Source organism: Bacillus rossius, chromosome 13 (genome assembly GCF_032445375.1).
Source record: "Bacillus rossius redtenbacheri isolate Brsri chromosome 13, Brsri_v3, whole genome shotgun sequence".
NCBI classification, from domain to species: domain Eukaryota; kingdom Metazoa; phylum Arthropoda; class Insecta; order Phasmatodea; family Bacillidae; genus Bacillus; species Bacillus rossius.
This window is the reverse complement of record NC_086340.1, coordinates 36082818-36104969: the sequence shown is the minus strand read 5'-3', so window position 1 is coordinate 36104969 and position 22152 is coordinate 36082818. Positions and strand designations below refer to the sequence as shown.

General features: G+C 35.3%; 1 protein-coding gene across 1 annotated transcript in view; it reads right to left on the bottom strand.

Moving 5' to 3' along the window:
• Nucleotides 1-729: 729 nt before the first annotated feature.
• LOC134538452 (uncharacterized) overlaps nt 730-22152 on the bottom strand; it is a 92840-nt gene continuing 71417 nt past the window's right edge. Inside the window, exon 9 of the mRNA XM_063379777.1 lies at nt 730-13065. Within this exon, the coding sequence (XP_063235847.1) occupies nt 13017-13065 (49 nt within the window). The 3' untranslated portion in view covers nt 730-13016. The remainder of the gene's footprint in view (nt 13066-22152) is intronic.

The following is a 22152-nucleotide window of genomic DNA, read 5'->3' as shown; positions in this document are numbered from 1 at the left end:
AAAACCATCGATTTGACTTTTTCGAGGCACATTAAACTTTAAACACTCCCATTAGTTTCCTACTTTTCCTATCATTGTCCTATCCTTAACAGAATAACACAGATTAGAAGTTAAATAGCAAACATGTACAAACGTTATAGTTAAAATAATCTGTTAGTTAAAGTAATAAAAATATTTGAATTAATGAGTGCAAATAAAAGTAAATTTATCAATTAAATTGTACATTTCATTTCTGGCTTCTTTGTATAAAAGATTAGTTAAAATAATCTGTTCATTAAAGTAATAAACATATTTGAATTAATGAGTGCAAGTAAAAGTAAATTTATCAATTAAATTGTAGATTTCATTTCACTCCTTTGTATCCATACAAAATAGTGATAATTCAATAAAAATTATTCAATTTTATTCATAAAAGTATGCTACATTTCATTAATGTTTTGTTATGACATCATGTTAAACTATCATCCGTAAACCGACTTTACAGTCAACCATTTTTTCTATTGCATGGTTTTGTGCCGTGGAAACGTAGTGATTAAACACTGGACTCCCTTCAAAGGTGCTGGGTTCAAATCCTGGCACAGCCACTGTTTCCCGAAGTCACTCTAAGTGAAGCTACGGTCGATTAACCCCTCAATGTCCCTGGTATGTTTCTTGAGTTACTGTTTTCAATAACCTCTCTGCAGATGAGAGGTTAAAGCCAAAATAAAATAAAAAAATTAGAGAGAGAAGTAACCATTTTGCTAAAATGTTTATTTCATCTTGAGCTTTTAAACAAAGATCAGCTACACACAAACAAACTTGATGCAAATAAAAATATGGCTAAATATAGTATCCATTACAGGAAAGCTGTAAATATACAAACAAGTACATAACAATATATGTGAAACAATTGCTACTATGGATTGTAGTACAAAAGCAGATGCTGACTTGAGTATTTATCTAATAGATGATTTTTTTTTTGCAGAGGTTCATATGAGACTTCAAACTCAATAGGGAACATGCGCAATTTTTTCATGATCTCATTATTCTCAGTAGCATTATTAATTGTTGCTAATTACATTTGACTTAAAAACAAATTTAAACATGCGTATAGATTCAGTTCAAAATTACCTCTACGCAGCTTCATTTCAATAAGGTAACCACATTGGCTTCACTGGGCAAAACTTAGTTCCAACTTTGCTAGTTCATAAAGTACAACAAAAAAAAAATACAAAACACTGGTAAAGTTGGCACTGCACTTAATTGAAAGGTTTGTTTTGTTTGCAAAGCCTAAGCAAACAACAGTATATTCTGCAAAATCTCAATGTAGGCATCCATATGAACAGTCAAAACTGTCATCACAATGGTCACTACTGTACTTTTGTAAATTTTGGATTTACCTACACACACTTAACTGTGAAAATAAACATTAAGTAAGCCTAGGTGTAAATAAGATTATATTAAAGTGCATGTCATGTTTTGTTTTAGAAAATTGTAAAATTTTGCCAGTGTTCTATACTTGTCCATAAAAAAAAGTTCTATGGTTTGCGTTTACCTCAATTTTGATTTTTAAAATTACAAAAAATTGGTGATGTAAATTTTTATTTTTTTAGATATTAGTAATGCAGCAAATAATTAATCAAAAAAATAAGAAGATAATATATATACCTTGGAGGCATAAAATACAATGTCTACTTTTGGGCAAAATGCACTTTTAATTAACGTTTTAATCATGAACCATCGTAAGTGGCATACAATATTAAGATCTACGATCTGTCACAAATTCACATTTTTTTTATATAAAATAGTTGAGTAAATAAGTGAGGTACTCTAAAATTCTTTAAACTGCTCTCATGAAAAAAATTGTTTTTGTGACATACTGTCTTATGCCTCTGAGGTACAGATATATTTTTATTCAAGGTGTATACACAAATAAGCAATAAAATTCCCTAATTTTTCCCAAACTTTCCATTACCAAAATTACAAATATTTTTTTTTAAATAATTGATCTATTTGGTTATTTTCCTTAAGAAAAATAACAGCCTTCATCATACCCATACTGATCTAGTTCAAACACGAAACTTGTGTACATCATTTATAGTGTGAATGACTATAAAAATGTTAAAAAGAAAAAAATGCTTTCATGTAATGGGTGAATTCAGACTCGAGTATGACATTTTCCTTGGGGAATTTCCACAACATTTCATGTAAATGTTTAAGGTCTCTGTAGTCTTCAGATATTTTAGTTAACCTTGGTTATAAACACTGATCACTGACATAAGCATGTTTTCAATCTCCTGATTCAATAGCGTCGAGCAGCGACATTGCACCACGCGCCCAGACTCAACGTTTTGCACTCCAAATATTAGGCCAAGCAGCTGTACAATATTACTGAAAACTGTACATTGAACTTTAAGTACAAAAACCTATGTGTATAGATTATAGTTAATATTTACAAACTTAACATTTTTTAACAGTAAAACATTTAATTTGTAATACAAACGCCACCTTCACGCAACATTTTTGAATAAAGAGAAAAATAACTTTAACCTCCCCCCCCCCCCCCCCTCCCGAATCAATAATTAAATAACGTAGGTAAAGTCTGTCTGCTCCTTTTTCATTTCAGTCGTTAAGTGTACAGCAATGTAACGTAAAATACAAACTTATTCAGCAGGAGTATAACCGAAAATTGGTTCTGCAAAGAAAGAATACAAGTTAAATATCATGGGTGAGTGCCACACGCCTACAGTTAATGGCAAGAAGTATGCTGAAGGCCTATACACGTACGAGTCAAAGTGAGGTAATCCTGCAAATGTAGTAACAAATACATTTACACATCATGAGAAACAGACAGTTCTATACTGTGGTCATTTATTTTTGAGGTAAGTTTTAAAAGTGTATTAATCCTGTGTTAACTTTTCCACAAGTATACTTCTACATGACATGATCACATATGCCTCATAATGGGGTGGGCTAGTCCACAAGGATGAAGGGAATATTTACTGTTACTTTCACATGCCACACACGGGTGCAGACAGTATTAAGTCATTAGTGACTTTAAGCGAAGTGTCCTCCATGCTTTTATCTACACACTCGCTGGATGCATACCACACCAAACCACTTCCATTAAAGATTAAATAATTTTTTTGCTACTGTATGGCTTTACCCCCATTAAAATGTGGATAAATCATAACTAAGGACAAGATTACATAGTGAATTGCGATAAAACTGAAATAACACCGAAAATCATGTCAAAACACTGCATAACACAGAAATACAAGTTAATACACCATATAGCAACGAAATGCAAGAAACGTTATGGAATTAAGTAGATTTAACCAAAACTTAATTCAAATTATAAACAACGGAATCTTTTAATATTTGAAATATTTCCAGACAAATAATTGTACCAAAGTGCATGCATCAAAAAATTGATTTTATAGATTTACCGTGTTATATTACATAATCGTCACACATTTTATACTAAAATCAAGTTTGAAAAGTAGGGGCTCAATGTTTATGCAAAAAAAAAAATTTTTGTTAGGTTAAGTTATTTATATAAACAAAACCCATTCTTGGAAAGTACGTTTATTAAAAAAACAAGTGGAGTGTACTCGAGAACGCCAAACAATTTATATTAATAAGTCAAGCAACAAAAACCTTTCTTCAACTTTAAATAGAAAAACAAAATCTGTGACCTAAACGAAAGCCACTTTAATCTGTAACGTGAACTAACGCGTAACTATGTAGTACACACTTACCAAGAAAGAGTGCGGGCTATCAAATGTAGTTAAATCGGCACTCGACAGAGAGCGCGCGTTGCATGCAATCGGCGAGATATCGATATTCGACTACATGTGCGCGCTCTATATGGAAAGCAACATAACCAAACATGAATGACGCCAACTAGCGTTGGCTACATTTTTATAAGTGGTACACCGCGGCGACACAGACGAACAGATAAAGGTTATAACGGTACGACGATTATGCGCGTGCAACGACTATGCGATAAAACAGGGTATTATTGTGCATCTCTTGTTAAACCACTTTAAACCACTAATGCTCATGAATTTATTTTTATTGCTCTGAATGTATCTGCTTTAAAAATTATTTTATCATAAAAATGCAACATATAATTTTTACAGTTTTTGGTGGTGTATTACGAAACAGATTTTATAAAAATAAGACCATAAAATCTTGTCTATAGCCATAACACATGTGTAAGTTATGTCCCCCAAACTGTGTTTAGCTAGAAGTCTACAGTAATAGTACTGGTACATGCTAGAAATAGATCACATCCGAATTGTGTGCATTGGTTTCTTTATATAAATGGTTTAGTGTTTAATACATAAAACCAATTTATGTCATTTAACAATTAAAAAAATACCTGAAATTTAAATCCAAAGACAAATAATTAAACCAGAGTGCAAATTGTATTGAACACAAAAATATTACATCTGCAATGGTTGTTAAAAAGGAAGGTAGCATAAAAAAGTTTTCAAAATTCATACAATGTAATTAATGTAAGGCCTGGCAATTTGAATAACCTTGCCAAGGCAAAGAAGAACATAAGAAACATGCATATTTGCTATATGGTAGCACCCTGTTGCAACTCAGCCATAAATACATTAAAAAAAAAAGAAAAATTTGTTTGCAGTTATTTATAACAGAAAAAGGCACATTAAAATTTACACTTTTTTCAGTTCAATGTTAAATTATTTTTATGAAATATAAATTATAAGTAATGAAGACTAAGCAAAGCAATAATGTAAGTTCTTAAAAAACACATTACTTAATAGCAATTTTACATCTCTAATAAAAACTTTTAAAAATGCAATAATCCCATAATTTTACTACCTATAAATGAAACACTATTTTATATACACATAAAACTCCAAGAAAACATTTGAGTATAGATTAAATAAAATTTATAATAAAAATGTTATAAATGTAAAAGAACATATAGATAACATACAATAACAAACACAGGTTCACAAGTTATTTGCTTATAACCTAACCTACAGCCTTTCAATATATTCATTTAAACAACGCTGTTTGTTAGTCGAACTAGAATGTATACTTTTAATGTGTACATATATATATATATTTTTTTTACTTCTACATACATGAATGAGAATTTACTGCATGAATAAACAATATAAAAATATAAATATACATCATACCTTTTTTAACATGGCCATTATACATCAGCTTACATATAGAGCTTCTACACAAGGCAAAATAATATACACTGCACTGTCTTGCGAACTGCCAGTGAGGGGTGGAAAGTGTGAGGGGTAAAGGGATGATAGGGGGAGTACGGGAAGTGGGGAGAGGTACCATCCCTTCGTGTGCCAAGTCCTTCAAAAAATGTTAACTGTCAGGCTTCTGTGAATACAGTTTTTTTTATTCAACGCAAAACAGGATTCGAGGTCGAAATTACATTAATGGAAGCATGGCAAGACACTGAAAAATTGTTCGAGAACACGACAAAATAAAAAAAAAGGTGACATGGCTGAAAATCATGGGGAGTTGCATGCCATGAAACTATGCATGAATTTCTGTTAGTAGAACTCATTAAAACTCACTGAATGAGAAAGTTTTCAAACCTGACATCTTTTTTTCAATAGATACTAGCTGCAGCATCACTATGATGGTGATGTTTTTGGAACAGTTGATGAGTAAGTGGACAGTGCCCGCCGAATTGACAGTACACTACTTGGCTTCTGTTTGGTTATGATGGTCCATTCTGTGCAACTCATGTCCAAAGAACTATAGGGCCTAGTTCACAAGACTTCTGGTGTGCAATATGATCATATAAAAACAGTAAACAAACATTAAAAAAAAAAAAGCTGCATAGAAATTCTCAGTCAAACATAATATTATTCCATGCACAATAAGAAAGAACAATACAACGATTAACAATAGGAAATTGCAGAGTGTGTCAAATTCATAGAAAATGAAGAGGGAAAAAAAAAGAGTAATTATTTCTTTAATAAAATTTCAAAGTTAAAACATTAAGTGAAAGTTTTCCCCCAGCATCACAGCAAAGTAAAGTATCGCTATGGCGTGCTTAATATCTCACAGATGCAAACTACAAGAGATATGTAATAGAGAATTGTAACCTTTGGCAAGACATAAACCTCAGTTTGATGTAAAAAACTGGCACATTTCACAATTTACAGTGCTTCATAACTTAAACTGTGATTTGAGATTTTTTTTTGACATACATCATAACTGGTTACAATAAAACCTCAATAACAGACAAAATAGGTGAATAAGCAAACACACGTCTTAGGACGCCTGCTGTATTCGTCACGATCATGATGTCCAGAATATCTGTTTTGTCACTTCGCTGGCTCGCATGTGTGTCTCCGTTTTGTCATGTTGTCCACATTATCTGTTTAGAATCATCAATGGATTCGTCTGTTTTCCACTGTGCTGTAAACTGTCTTTTTTGTCTTAATTTATTGTTAGTCCACTGTGTATCTGTGCTGTCTCATCTGCTGATTTTGGCTGGTTTACTGTGTGTTTGCATTTTCACTTTTTTTTGGGTCCGTTATTGAGGTTTGTTATGACATACAGTGCAAAAAGCAATAGTGTGTTTCTAAATCTGTTTTTTTAATCAATCTTCTCACTTGCAAGAACCATTCAAAGTACAAGTGTGAAGTCCGAGGTCTTGAAAATAAAATAAAAAAGTTATCTTTTTTCTGTAAATGGGTAACATTTTCCCAAAAGCAATTCACAGTTTCAAATGGGCATGTATAAATCTTAGTCGCTACAAAATAATGACTTTACGTGTATCGTGTGTGGTGAGCTGAGTAGCAAGTTGCCAAACTTTTCCCTGCGATTGCAAACCAAATATTCATAGCTGCACAGCAGAGTTACCACTGTACAAATGTACGTAGCATCCTCATGCTCATGCACTTCCATCGTCCTCACCAAATGGGATACACTGCATATTCATAACTGCTGGAAATGTCACTGGATAATCTCCAAGTGTGGGAGACAAGTAAATCAATAGTGCAGCCAAACCTCGATAATACAAACCTGAAGGGACCATAGTTTTGTTACTTTGCAATAATGAGCTTTCAATTAACCGAACTATTACAAAATTTAATCACAATTTTTATATAGTCTCTAAATCAAATTAAATAAAGCTAATAATATGTTTATCATTTACTACTTTCCTAACACACCTAAAACAATATACATGTGTGGGTGTGTATATATATTATATGCTCCAAGAATACTTGTATACATACAATTTTTTAAAGCACCTACTGTATTTTTTTACGGACATTAAAATAAAATTTTAAGATGGTTACACCTGTGGCTCAAAATTATTTTTATTGTAAAGGATTTAATACAGAAAAATAAAGCAAAGGTATACAAACTGTGGGTATAGCTGTGATAATCCTCCTTTACTACACCTAATGGACTTGAAATAGGGCAGAGCCAAGCAGATCAATTAATGGCCGATTGAAGCGCCACTATCAACCGTGGTTATTTTGAAAGAGTTGCAGTGAATAAAATCATTATTAATTTGAATTCATTCACAGTTGGTTTAAGGGTTTACCTTTCTTGAGGACTTGGGAAAAAAAGAGGCTTAAAAAAGAGTAAAGGTTTTATGTTTCTACGTATTATAACAATGTGTGGATAGTGATACGCGGTAAGGACGTATTTATTACAGCCTACTGCGATCCACGGCAAAGAAAATGAAAAGAACGGATTTATTTTATTCTTGGAAAGGAAAAACCTAATGGTTTGAAAACCCTCAAGCATACTGTGAATTAAAGCAGGACACATTGTGTGGACATGTTGCAGTGTTTGTGTTGATTATATAGAAACTGTTGGCTGATTATTAAAAAAAATACTTAACTGCAAAATAACTTGCCCGTGATTATTTCAGAAAACCAGTATCCTTCTACAATGAAGTTTTCCTCAAAACTTAAACTATATTTTATTTTTAAGGACATAATATTAAAGACGAAAATAATTTATGATGGCTTGAAGAACTTCCATTCCACACATGTAAATGGAAGATGTGGCTTAATTTTTTTCCATTAGTATAGCCGTGCGAAGCCGGGTCGGGCAGCTAGTTCTCAATAAATAGACAGAGGGAACGGCTAATTTCGTACTGTGTGGAATTTACTTTTTCCTTTTTCACTTAACATAGCGTTAACTACTGACAACTCAAAAATATGGCCTGCTCTTATTTTTTCTTAACTGAAAAGTGCATGTTACAAGCAAATATAGATTTTTTAACCCACTGTCCATTGTGAATTTGCATAATTCGATAAGGTGATTCAGGAGAGCCACAACCTTTCCATGAAAAAACAAATAAATAAAAAAATAATATATATGAGCAAAAAACTGCATTTTGAAATTCCTAATCGATTTTGAAATACCCAATAGTGTGAAGGTCAATATAATCCAGGTAAATGGTGACGTAAAACATTAAAATACCTATATACCTTGCAACATTGAACTCAGAAATACCACTTTCCCACTTATCTCTAGTTTTATGGGAAAACCACTAACTACCCTCCATAATTACCATTGTTAGGTCACACTGCAGGTGTCGACAAATACAATTTTCAAAATTGAGCTGAGTTTTTATAGGGCTTATGCAATGTATACCTTGCAAACTTATTTCCTACACTATTTTGTCTATTACCGAGTTGTGTTATATTTAATTGGATAGTAGGCACAGACGTGACAGAGCCAAATGCGGCAAGCCCTATATGCTGTCCGAATAAACACAAGGTTTTAATCTTACTTGTACTGTTTCATTTTCATTGATCTAAATGTTAATATCACGTATAAACAAGAAACTGTCTTTGTTTAGTAAATAGTTCTCTGAATTTAGCACTTTTCTTTTCATGTTCTAGGAGTGCTTACATTTGAACTGTAACAAAGTTTTCTGAGTGGTGGATTTAGTTTCGTAGGCGATGTGATTGTTAAAGTACCAGGTTTGGTATTCTTCTTTAAGAATCTAACGCAGCAATCAACTTTTCTGTAATCTGCAGCGACAAAGTGTTTAGAACACACACACACGTGCGCTGAGAATTGTACTTGTGCGATCGTCCCTGAAAACTTTAAAAATTTCCATTATTTAAAATGTTCTTTTTTTTTTGTTAAAGGTGTGAAATGCTCTTCAAGGTGTAAAACATGAACTCTTACAATGAAGGATGAAATAAAATTGTACCATTACCTAAACGCTTGAACAGAAAAACATTAAATGCTTCCTTGCGGCCATACGCAGCAATAGAGAATGACTGCTTGCTTTGTTTCCCACAGTCCGTCCCCTCTCCTCGTGTGTCACTTGTCACTGTGATATCAGAGGGCGGGTACCTCAAATTGTCCATTGTTTACCCTTAGAACACACACAGCTTCGTATTACATAATAACCACGCTTTCGTACTAAACAAATACGTAGCACTATAACTCCTATATAATTTCTAGGGACTGCGATAACGCTTTGTATTAATGAGTATTTTGTATTGACAGAATTTTTTATTAATGAGGATTCACTGTATGTAACAGACATACACCAACGAAAAATGTTTTAATCATGCAAATATTAACTGAACTTGTGGAAAATTAAGGTGTGTCTCATACGCGTCAACATGCCACAGAGAATGAGTAAGGCTGCACTACTACCTACACAGACATAGACATAACATTCACAACTGCAACACAGCTGCATGAAGTACACCCCTTAAAAATGTTTGACAAAAAATTTGGTAGTGTATTTAAAACTGAAATTTATCAATCTATGAAATAAACACTGAAATGCACAAATATACAGTAAATACCAAATGTTTTCATTTTACACAAAAGTACTATGTTAAAAAAACCGCAATAGATTTCATTTTAGGCAAACATTAACATACAAAACAAACAACTGCTCTTAATCTGGTTAATTTTTATTGATTGTACACAATGAATTCTTAACAACCTTAAATTAATCCAATTTTGTTTAAAGCTTCATGTTTGGAAAAACTTCGCAAATTCACAAAAAAACCGACAATAAACATGCATATTTCGTAGTATTTCGGGTCTTCAGTATTTTTGAGATACCTTAACAATAAACTAAGTTTTCATGCTTTTAAGAAAATTTCTCAAAAAATTCTGGGTTGAGAAATTTATTAAGAAGCTAAATCGAAACATTTCCTGTCTTGAATTATTCTCAATTTTGTCGAGGCTCGTACGTAACTAGCGAGAACTTAAACAAGCAACATAGACATAAAGATGTATTTGTTATGAATAATGGCAACATTACACTAACTTAATAAATCTTTTTTCCGTGTGATGTGCAGGAATTGCCAGTTTTCTCTGATGTTCTGGAATTTGCTGATTTTTCCCAGTTTTTCTTGCATGTAACCACCCTGATACGTCATGGTACAAAATATATGCTAACTAAATTACATTCTATGAATTTACCATGGAAAAAGATGAAATTTTTGTAATTCCGTTAAGTTTCGTCAAATTGCTGATTGCATTTCCTTTTTCAGTTACATTTCTGTGTTAAATATTGTATTAACTTGCATTTTGGGTGTTATACATATAATGTATCAACATGCTTTGCAGTGTTATTTTGGTTTTATCTCAGTTCTCCGCATAATCCTGTCCTTCGTGATAAGCCCTGTATGGTAGGAAGTCCTTGAAGCACGTAAACTAAGCCTCTGCTGACCACACCGGTAGTCGAGAGCATTCACAAAGGTGTAATATTCCAATTACGTCAGATACTCGAAGTCCCTGATCAGATCAGCACATGTCGCTTATCTCCGTGTCACCCGATACGATCAGGACGAGCGTGACCATTCTTAAATTCCGCAGTACCCTTGAAGTGGCAATTCCCATCGTGACTATACTTTGCAGCAGCTATCCACCCAAGCAGGTGAGCCATATGAAAGTAGAATTCTAATAGCTGACCCGCATAACCTAGCAAAACCTAGACCAGTCTAGCTTGATAATGTACAAAAAGAATGTGAAAAAAACACACCAGATTACAGGATACTTAAGCACTATTTCCACAATCTCATAACACAACACTGACATTGAAAAACTGTAACTTGAGAATCAGTTTGGAACATTAATTACTACGTAACATTTTCACATAACAACGAACATTTAGGTGAGAAAGATTTTGCCCGTGCATTCTTCTAGCCAATAACATAACTCTTTTGTTTTATTCTACATGACAAAACTGTTTTCTGATTCACAAACTATCAAGGTTATACAAAATACCTTTACTATATGGCGAACACAACGATTACCACATTAACAGAGCATGATGAATAACTATACAGAAATAATTTCTTTGTTCAGCTAATGCACCAAGATAATCTGAATACCAGAATGGCAATATTTTTTTCTAAACTTTCAAATAATTCTAAATGTTCTAAAACAGAACCTATCAAGATGAAACATCCTGTGTGACAAATGCAAGAGTATGCTTCACATGAGCAGATAAAATTACAAGAAACCAACAATAAAAAAACTTTCATTTCAACAAACTTGCAAAATTAGAAATTCCCATTTTTTCGTATCAACCTTCTTGAAGTATTTACACAAGCAGTACACATTAAAAACCCTACTGTAGGTTGTTTAAATGTTTACCAAGGAAAAAACATGTCGTAATACAGTTTTTGGAGTTTTCCTTAAAAAAACTGTATTTTTGGAACATTTATGTGCAGTATATTTTACTTTATTGGTATGGAGGAATAAAGTGGGTACTTGAGTATTTTGATAGGGAAACTATGGCTATTTCAATTTCAACATATTATGTTTACGAAAATTTACATTTATTTATTTTTATAGGTAGGGTACGCTAATATTAAGCCAGGTGAACACGCCATTAAGTTAACTTTGCAAGCTATAGGAAGTAATATATTTTAACAGCATAGTTAGGATTACAAAGAACCATAGAAAAGTAATTAAAAATGCAGTGATCAGATGTATTTCTACAGTCCCATTAATAAAGTAGAATTGCACAACCAAGATACAGTAGGTAGTTGCTAGTTATAGTCCATAATTGTTGCTTTGGACTGTGCATAATGAGTTCACATTTTAAGTAAATGCATTTAGTAAGAATAGTAATTGTTAGGATGATAAAACATATTCATATTAAATTATGCAGTGTTCTGGTTAAAAAAAAACCTTATCAAAATGTGCCATAATTATGGTCCTTCAGGTCTGAATCATTGAAATTTCAATGTAATATGCATTCTAAAAACAGTTCAATTTATTTGTGCATGAATACGTCATTAGGCCAGTAAAAATACTAACATTTGTATGTAGAGAAAGTACATCCAACAAGTTAAAAAGTTAAAAGGACTACGATTCAAAAGAATCAATTACATTGCTGATATCTGACCATTGCTAAAAGTAAATATATGCTATCTATTTTAAAAAGCTATTATAGTACACAAAAACATAGCAGGAAACCAAAAAACTCACTTATAGGTAAGTTTTAAGATTGTTTGGATAGCCTTCTGAAGAAAAGCCCTGTCGTCTATCAGCAATTCAGCGACACAATCGGTGAGATTTCTAACTTGCAGTGATATTCACATTAGCAGGAACACACAAGGAAACTTCATTTCAAGAAACACTAAGCTTTGTAAAAATGATCAGTCATCGAATGGCAATCAGATGGAATGGAGAAACAACACATGATTATGCTTAAGTACTATTATGTACACTGAATATCATTGTAAGTGTTTCTGGGACAAACAATGAATGAATAAAAGATTTTTAAAACACAAAATTAATAAACGATGCAAAAAAAAACAACAACAGTTATAATTTGGCTATTTACAAATTTTGAGAACCTTGAAACCGCAGCCAGGTTTCCTAGCACTTCTCCTCCGAACCGGGACGCCGACATCACAAATCCAACTTGCCCCAGCCTCTCTGAGAGAGTTATCACAGATATTTGTGTGGCGTAATCACTCGTGCATAGTCTTTGGTCTGACTAGAATACTGTCAGCGGTAGGGCTGCCCGTGTCCGGGCAGCAAGGCTGCTCCAATCATTCTAGTTTACGGCCCGCTTCGCAGAGCTCGTCCATGCCGTTCTTCCTGAAACCCCACACGAATCACAGCTAAGACCGTAAAAACACAAGTTAAACAGTCGAGTGACAACTAAGTCCATAAAAATCAGTAAAAATCACACATAAGACAGTGCGAACCAACGATAAAACAGTACAAAACACAGCTAAGCTAATATGAACCATACCTAAGTCAGTACGAACCACAGCTCAGTTAAACTTTGCAGTTAAAAACAATTTATGGTGAAAAAAAAAGAAGGTTTATAAATTTTTTAAAAAATGCATGTATTTCGTACAATATATACATGGATGAATGTAGGACCTTGTTTTTTCAATGCACTTAATCCAAAAATTAAAAAAAAAAAATTAAATATCTTAAGTTGTTAAACTAAAAAAATTTTTTTTAAAATGTAAAATTGATTTTTCTTTACTACATTCATCCTATTGGCATAAAGCTACCAGACAAGTTTGAAGTAAGTACAAAAAAAGAATTGAAGAAATGTGTTTTTTCTTCTAGAAAACTGATTTTACAGTATCAGGTATCCCTTGTAATAAACTAAAAACAATATAGAGATAACAAATGATCTCTGGAACTTCTTAAGAGCATTTAAACCATTTACAGAAAATAATTAAATGTATATCTATTATAATTTTTTTTCCCCAGCAGAAAATGTAAATTAACTGAGTAAATAACAATTGCAATTAAAAACATTTATATTATTAAAGCACCCTAGCAAGATTATGCTGCATGATATTGGATCAACCCTGCTGCTCCAAAGAACACCACAAAGCCTTACCCCAGCAGTACTGCACACCAAAGATCCAAAAATCATAGTCATTCACATTCTAGGAAAAGCCATGGCTTCCTTCGGACACCCGAGGTTCTTAAGACTATACTGTGCCCCAGAATTTTATAAACCCATATTGACTACCACTCTGAAGGACACCTGAAAAACCTCAGGCCCAGTAGTACTGCCCACCAGAGGTCAACACTCCATGGTCATCAACTGTTTGGGAAGAGCCAAGGCTTAATTTGGTCACCCAAAATTCTTGCGACTATATTGTGTCCCACAATTTTTAAGCACAGATTTACTACCAGTCTAAAGGACACCAGAGAGTCTAAGGCCCAGCAGTATTGCCCAACAGAGGTCAACCAACAGCAGTCACAAAGTGTTTTGGGAGAGCCATGGCCTCTTTCGGTCACACAAGGTTCCTGCGGATAAACTATGCCCCACGATTTTTTACACCAGAGGACACCAGACAGCCTTAGGCCCAGCTATACTGCCCTCCAGAGATCAAACAACTAGGGTTCTGCGAATATTCGAAATTTCCGAATTCGAGTTCGAATTTTATGATATTCGATTCGTAATTTCGAATCGAATTCATTTTACAATAATTCGACTTGCAAAATCTGGCCCGGGACCCCGGGTACACTAATATACGACATCCCCCTCCCCCATTTCTAAAAGAAATGTAAATGGGCGATTACATCTTCCACTTACAAAATATTATACATCGAAACCCCTTATTTACGTTACCGTTATTTACGTTTTCACGTTATTTAACCATTTTATTTCTGTCCCGTTTTAACTTCATTTGATGTAATGCAATCAATTCCCGTTGTTTACAACGCGCCTATTGCTTTACGCAGTTTACGCCGTTCGTTCTGATAAAACTGCTTACTAACTTAATTAATCTTATTACAAAGTAATCTGATGTGTAAATCGTGTTTTAAAGACGTTTTTAAAAGTTAAAAACTTCATCTTAAACGTCTCGGGAGTCGCTTTATACCGCTTATAGAAACGTAAGCAGTGCCAGTTTGGTTGTGTTGATTCCTGTATTAGTGTATAGAGAGCGCGCACGTAGTCTAAGATTGATATCGATAGCTCGCAGACTGCATGCACGCGCGCGCTCTGTTTGTTACCGAGTTAACCCGCACGATCGTTATGCGTATAGTTACAAATCACGTTCTTGTTAAGGGTTTCTTTTTTTTTTACGTTGAATAAAATGATTTTATTGCGTCACTCATTAATTTAAATTATTTAGCTTGCTTTCACAAAATCTACTTTTTAAATAAACGTACTTTCCATGAATAGGTTTTGTTATTATGGATTACTTTACTTTTTTTTTTTTTTTTGCATAATAGTATTCTCCGTTCCTTCTTACCTGAGTTTTGGAATAAACAAAGCCTCTTGTAAACAAACATTTTCATTGGCTGCCGGCCGCTGCGCACATTATTCGTGCGCAAGTAATAGTTCCTTGGTTACGTACCATTTGTAAGTATTTTTACACTGCCTTTTTTATAACAATTGTTGTTATATAGCATTATAGCGTTTCACCATTAATATCCAATACAGTTTAATGTGTCAGCAAGTATTTACTTACAATTATGTTAGCAGACGCCGTGTGTACAGTTGATGCCAGGCGCAACAACTGTATTTCGGATTCGCGCGCGCACGGTTTTGTTATGGCTGACGCCGGACTGAGTTTTGTAAAGCACAGAACGGGAAAGCCTTCGAAAAGTGAACAGAAAACTATTGTGTTGAATGTTTTTAAAACATTTTCAGACAAATATCCGGATTGTTGTGTGAACGATATCGCGAGTTTAACTGCGGAATTTACGAGTGTTTCGAAGAGCAGTGTGCTTCGTGCAAGGAAAGAATTACAGGACACTGGGACATTAACAACTCCCAGGAAGAAAAGGAAACTTGAGTATCCTGTTATCAAAACTTGTGATGATTTTGTAAAGACGGCTATTAGGCGTAAAGTGCATAGTTTTTTCTTCGCAAATGAACCACCTACGCTGAACAAAGTGCTACGGTGCTTCCTGTTATATTACTTCTCCGTTATTTTATTAGCACCGACTGTACTGAAGTTTGTGTGTTGCAACTAGTGCTTGGCGCGCAAGATTAATTCAGCCTATCACTTGCTGACGCGGCGCAGTGATACGACGGTGTTTGTTTATTTCAATACTCAGCTAAAGGCCCTATCATATCACACGATGGAAGATTCCTTGCAAGGTATTCCATGGCAGCTGGTATGGATGGTTCTGTGGAAGAATTACCCGAGTGCTGGCCGTTTTCATGGAAGTTTTTGTAATCGGCCGTGTTCGAATTTTTGTGGAAGGTTTCGTACAAGATGACAATTTAATTCAATCAGAATGAAGTGGTAGTAGCCCCTGGTGTTAAAAACGTTAATTTATTTCGGCGGCATTTAAAAGTTTTGATTCTTGTTTTGAAAAGCGGCGAACATGTGTTGGTTCATATCTTGGTTCATATTGAAGCAGTAGCAGTTACAGCTTTATACAAAAACTTCATTAAATAAAATGCGATCAGATGATGGCTCTCGTCAAGTTGAATCTTGCAAATACTCGCCCATTTTGGATCTTTTTTTTTAAAATGTAAATTAGGGTATTCGAAGTAAATTTTTATTAATCAACTAGCTCGACTGTTTGTATGTGCATATAGTTAGAACAAATGTAGTTTACTGCATTTAAATTAAATTGCAACATCGAGTGTCATTTCAACCCATAAAATTTACGTGTTCGTGAGAATTGGTAATTTTTTGATGTCTCGTAACTTAGAAAAAATGTTCGATGTTTAGAATTTTAAAACTTATTCGTAAATTGTGTTTTGTGATTTTACAAATACTACTAGGTATTATGTAGTTCATGCATAGTTAAAATCGATTTTGATACAAATTATTCCAAACATGTTTTAGAGTTTTCATTGCATCAGAACTAGTGGTAGGTTATATACATGCACATTTATTCGTAATAAAGTATACCTTTTCCAGCATTGAAATGGATTTAAATGACTCCAGATACACATCCATTTCAGCCCATTTACAATCAAAGAATGTGAAAATAAAGCTTGTTCTTTTTCCACATTCGCTCGTGTGTTACAGCCATGGAGGAAGACAGTCTTTAAACTTGAAAATAACACACACCAATAAACCCCACACCAGTATTATTAAATAAATACTAAGACAGAAAATCATATTTGCTAAATCCCAGAAGCCGCTATTCTAGAAATTTATCCAACTATTTTCTTCCCCAATATTTGCTAAGAATTTGTTCCATTAAAAGCTTTAATTTTTTTAAGTACCTACTATAGTGATTATAAAAATTAATTTTCAAATTCATAACAAATTTTGAATGAAAAAATACATAAAACTATTTTTACATTTATAACACAAAAAGTTAGAGCTTAAGCTTAATAGAACGTATTTAAAATGATCCCAGTATTTATAAATAACTAAATATGTGAATCTGTACTTTTTTCGTAAATATTTATGTTTTTGTATAAACAAAAGTACCTACTTATTACCACAATAAATGAAGTTCACTTGTTTATTGTAGATGTTTATGGATTGAAAGGGAAACATTGTGTGATAGGTTATTCCATAGAAACGTCCATGCCTGCTGCCATGGAGGCCTAGCTGGCAGGTACATTGGAAGCTTCGTGCGGAGTCAGTACGAAACCTTACCTCGTCTGATACAGGCTTAAGAGTGAACCCACGATCTCACCCCTAAATTATAAACTTGATTTTAGAATAAAATGTGCAATGCTTACACGATAAAAACGGTAAATTTGTTTTTTTATTTTTGTACCACTTCCTTATGCTGTGAAATTTTTATTAATATTTTTATCCTTGAAAGTCAAACATGCTAAATAAGGTGGCAAGTGAGAGAGTTTTCTCTACAGCAGGAACATCTTTACCAGCCGCAGAGAATTGTTGTTGCAGCACCATGTCGGTGAACTCACCTTTCTCCATGACAATTTGAAATGATTTGTGAAGTGATTTATGTTAGTGCTATAGCAATATAATTTTTAATTTTTTTTTTAATTTTAGAGAATCTGGTTGTGCTTCTTCAATATAGTCTCACTTTAATTTTAGTTACTTGATTTAAACTGTGAATTATGTGACAAGGTGGTATGTTAAAATTTTTTAATGATCTATGTTATTTTAATAAATATTCCCAAATTTGATTCGAAAAAAATTTGAAACTCGTGAATTTTTTTGAAATTCGATTCGAATTCGATTCGAACAGAAAAATCACAATTCGCAGATGTCTACAAACAACCATGGTCACCCACTGTTTGGGAAGAGACATCGTTTCCTTCGGTTACTCAAGGTTTCTTGGAACTAAACTGTGCCCTTTAAATTTTATACCCAGACTGACTACCGCTAGAGAGAACACAGACAGACTCAGGACCAGCAGTATTGCCCACCAGAGATCAACATTCCTCGGGCACCCACTGTATGGGAAGAGCAATGGCTTTCTACGGTCACCCGATGTAATGGTGACTATAATGCACTTCACAGTTTTTAAACCCAGATTGACTACCGCTCTATAAGACACCAGAGAGTCTAAGGCTCGGCAGTATTGCCCCCCAGAGGTCAAACAACCACATTCACCCACTATTTCGGTCACCCAAGGATCTTGCAACTAATTTTAAACCTAGATTGACTAATGCTCTAGAGGACACCAGACTCCGGCCCAGTAGAATTTCCCACCAGAGGTCAACCAAAAACGGTCACCCACTGTTTGGGAAAAGTCATGACCTCTTTCGGTAAACCAAGGTTCTACGACTATACTGTGTCCCACAATTTTTAAACTCAGATTAACTACCGGTCTAGGGGACATCAGCTAGCCTCAGGCCCAGCAGTACTGCCCACCACAGGTCCACCAACAATGGTCACCCACAGTTTGAGAAGAGCTATGGCTTCCTTCAGTCACCCGGAGGTTCTTGCGACTATACTATGACCTACAATGTTCTCCCCCCAGCTTTACTCTACCACTCCAGAGGAGATTCGTTAGCCTCCAACCAGGCACTATTGCCTACCAAAGATCTACCAATCATTGTCAGCATATGTTTTTGTAAGAGCCAGGATGTGCCGGAAATTAGGTATTTCGGCACTTTTTTTTTTAATTTTTCTTATCATATTAAATTATTTTTGGAAATTTTATTTTCATATTTATTGGTTACAAAAGGGTGATTTACACTTTGTTAGGCTGGTGTACTCTCCTTAGTTAAACTTTGCAGCAGTGGCCCGAGGCACCTTTTCTCAGGGACCAATCTGATCTTTTGCAAGTCTAATGAAGACGTTAGCAGCTCGGATGACTTTTCTTCCGCTTGCCGTTATGTCCGTGGTCTGTAATATTAATTCCATACATGACTAAATTTGCATAGAGCAGTTTCTGGCTTGCAAGCTCTATTTCTTAGAGGCCGGCTGAGCCCAGCAAGTCTCTGCACGAACGAGTATCCCGTGGACCTTTCCCAGCCTCGTTGCGTTTTCTTGTCCACCCTCACCCCCCAGTTCCCCCCCTTGGTTTTCAGAATTTGGCCCAGGATCATTGCCCTGATGTGAACTCGCCAGGCAGTGGCCTACTTCAAGGACGATTTGCCACAGAGAAAAAATATGTGCAGATATGGACCACCCACGACATCTAGTGGCAGAAACAGTTACTTCTGCACTTGTCGCCAGCGAGTGGAGCTAACGCCCGTGACACCTAGTGGCAACTTTGCTAACCTCCTTCTGTCCTTCCCCTTTAGGCCTCCAGAGAGCAGCACTGGCTGCGCCATAAGGCCCTATGCTTTCCACTCGCGTCCAGTAACAGTTGATTGTATGTTGCTTTCTGTGCCCGCCGGTAGAGAGCGCAGTGGTCGTCCTTCGGCACATCAACTGATGTGTTGATGTTACGCCCACCTCGGTCAGCTCCGGAAGTTCTCGGCCCAGAGCCGAACCTTCCCCCACTTTTCCCTAGGGCCGAGCGCCCGTTTTAATTAGGAGCATTGTCCGCCATTGCGGCACTTAGATTTCGGCTACTTACCGCGTCATCTCGGCGTCCCCTCTGTTGAGAGGTTTTTTCGCGGCAACGACGAACTCTTTCGAATAAGGAATGTAGTCAGCAGTGTTAAGGGATGTGATTTTAGTTTCAAAATGTAGAAGTAGCCAGTCAGTCGTTGTCATTAGGCAACAAGTTATGTCTTAGTTTAAATTGTATCATTATTTTTTATTTTCTTAAATCATGGGTTCTTCTGCGTCCTCCGCGCTATTCTCGGTCCACACCTTTTGGTGTTCTGCGCGAGACTATTCGTGAGTCCAGTAGCTACACCCTGTTTGGTGAGTACTTCGGTCTCTTTTCCTCCCCAAATTCCTGTTTATTGGCCTTTTCGCGCCAACTGTGTTTGACTGTCTGGAAGCAGGTCTAATTCATCTGAATTTGACTTAAGTTTCAGACAGGGTCCAACATTTGGGCGCCGAAATTGCACCCAGCATTTTGTCCAGGACCTCGAACTTCGAGTCTCTTTAAAAAGAGCTTTATCCCGGCCAAACGTCCAACTTTGAAACCCCGGGTGTTATTTAATAATATAACTTCTCCCTACAACCAACGAACGAACTTATCTTAATGAATACCAGCGAGCAGTGACATAGGGAACTTAACAAATAGGAATATGTGAAAGAGTTTAAATCAAACGATAATCATAGTAATGTGTGGACGAATGTAACATGCTATAATATATCAGGAAGGATACTTTAAATTTTTTTCTGTGCTTGATTTGTTGTTAAAAGTAAAGTATGACTTGTTTTAATAATATCGGGCCGGCTCCCTTTTAATAACTTTAATAGCTTGTTAATACCCTTCATTGTGAAACTTAAAGAATCCAAAACAAATGGCAAACATATTTAATTTAATTCTTTTTAAATAAACCAGGAAACCCATAGACCAATCTACTTATGTAGTGATTTATTTATTTTTATTAACCTATATCTATCTAAACGATCCTCTAGCTCCCAAGTTGCTTGTGTGCAGGGAATATCAAATTGTCTTGTTCACCACCTCTTGTCACCTCTGGTAATACTTGTCTTTTTCTTTATATTTTTACTCAGCTGTTTCCTAGGATTTTTTAAATTAAATTAAAATAATATAATTTTGGGGCACGAGGGGTGTTACAAGGGCTTGCTGAGATTCTTGCAACAATGTTGTACCTCACCATGGTCTCACCCCAGCTTGACTCCACCATGCCAGAGAACAGCAGACAATCAGCAGTCTCACCTGCCAGAGATCTATTAACCATAGTTTGACACAGTTTGGGAAGAGCATGACTTTCTTGCCGGTCTAACACAGTTCTAGCGAATATACTGTGCTCCACAATTTTCTAACCCCTGATCGACTCCACTGTTTAAAAGGACACCACACGATCTCCAACCCAGAATTATTGCTGACCAGAGTTCACCTAAACAGGGTCTGCCACTGTTTGGAAAGAGCCAGAGCTGCTCGCAGGTCACCCAAAGTTCTTGCAACTTAACGACACCCAAAGTATCCCTCTCCAGCTAGACTCCACTGCTTTAGAGGACACAAGACACTCCATCCCATCAGTATCAGCCACCAGGGATCTAACAACCATGTTCAGCTACTACTTGGGAATACCACGGGATTCTCATCCTTCACCTGAGGTATTTGCGACAATAAATGTTCTCACTCCTGTTTGACTCTACCAATCCAGAGGCCACCAGAAAGCTTCTAACCCAGCAGTATTGTCCCCCCCCCCCCCCCCCCCCAGTGATCCACTAGCCGTGATTGGCCACCGTTTCGGAAGAGTCTGGGCTTTCTGCCAGTCACCCGAAATTCTTGTAACTGTAACATGCCCCACAGTGTCACACCCAAGCTTGACTCCACCACACCAGAGGACACCAGACATCTAATATTGGCTTTATGATACCTCAGTAGAAATATATGCTTACTTGGGATAAAAAAAATAAAACATTGAATCACTAAGCTCAGGATTTTATTTGTATAGGCTAGTTTATCATAAAATTTCCAATGAATTGTTTATTTTTTTTGGGCAATGATGGTAAAGTGGTCAGATCACTTATCATCACTCATTATCATCTATAATGGCACAGATGTTAACGAGATGTGTGCCAATCCATACCTCAACAGCTAGTAATGGCCTGAAATGCACATACATAAACACTTGGCAACAAATGAATCTGGCTCTGATTGTAAAATTACTCGAAACTGTTGATGGTAATTGTCAAACAAAAGAGTTGAAATGAAGCTAGGTAATTTATTCTTCTCACATCATCAAAACTTACATGTCCTTTA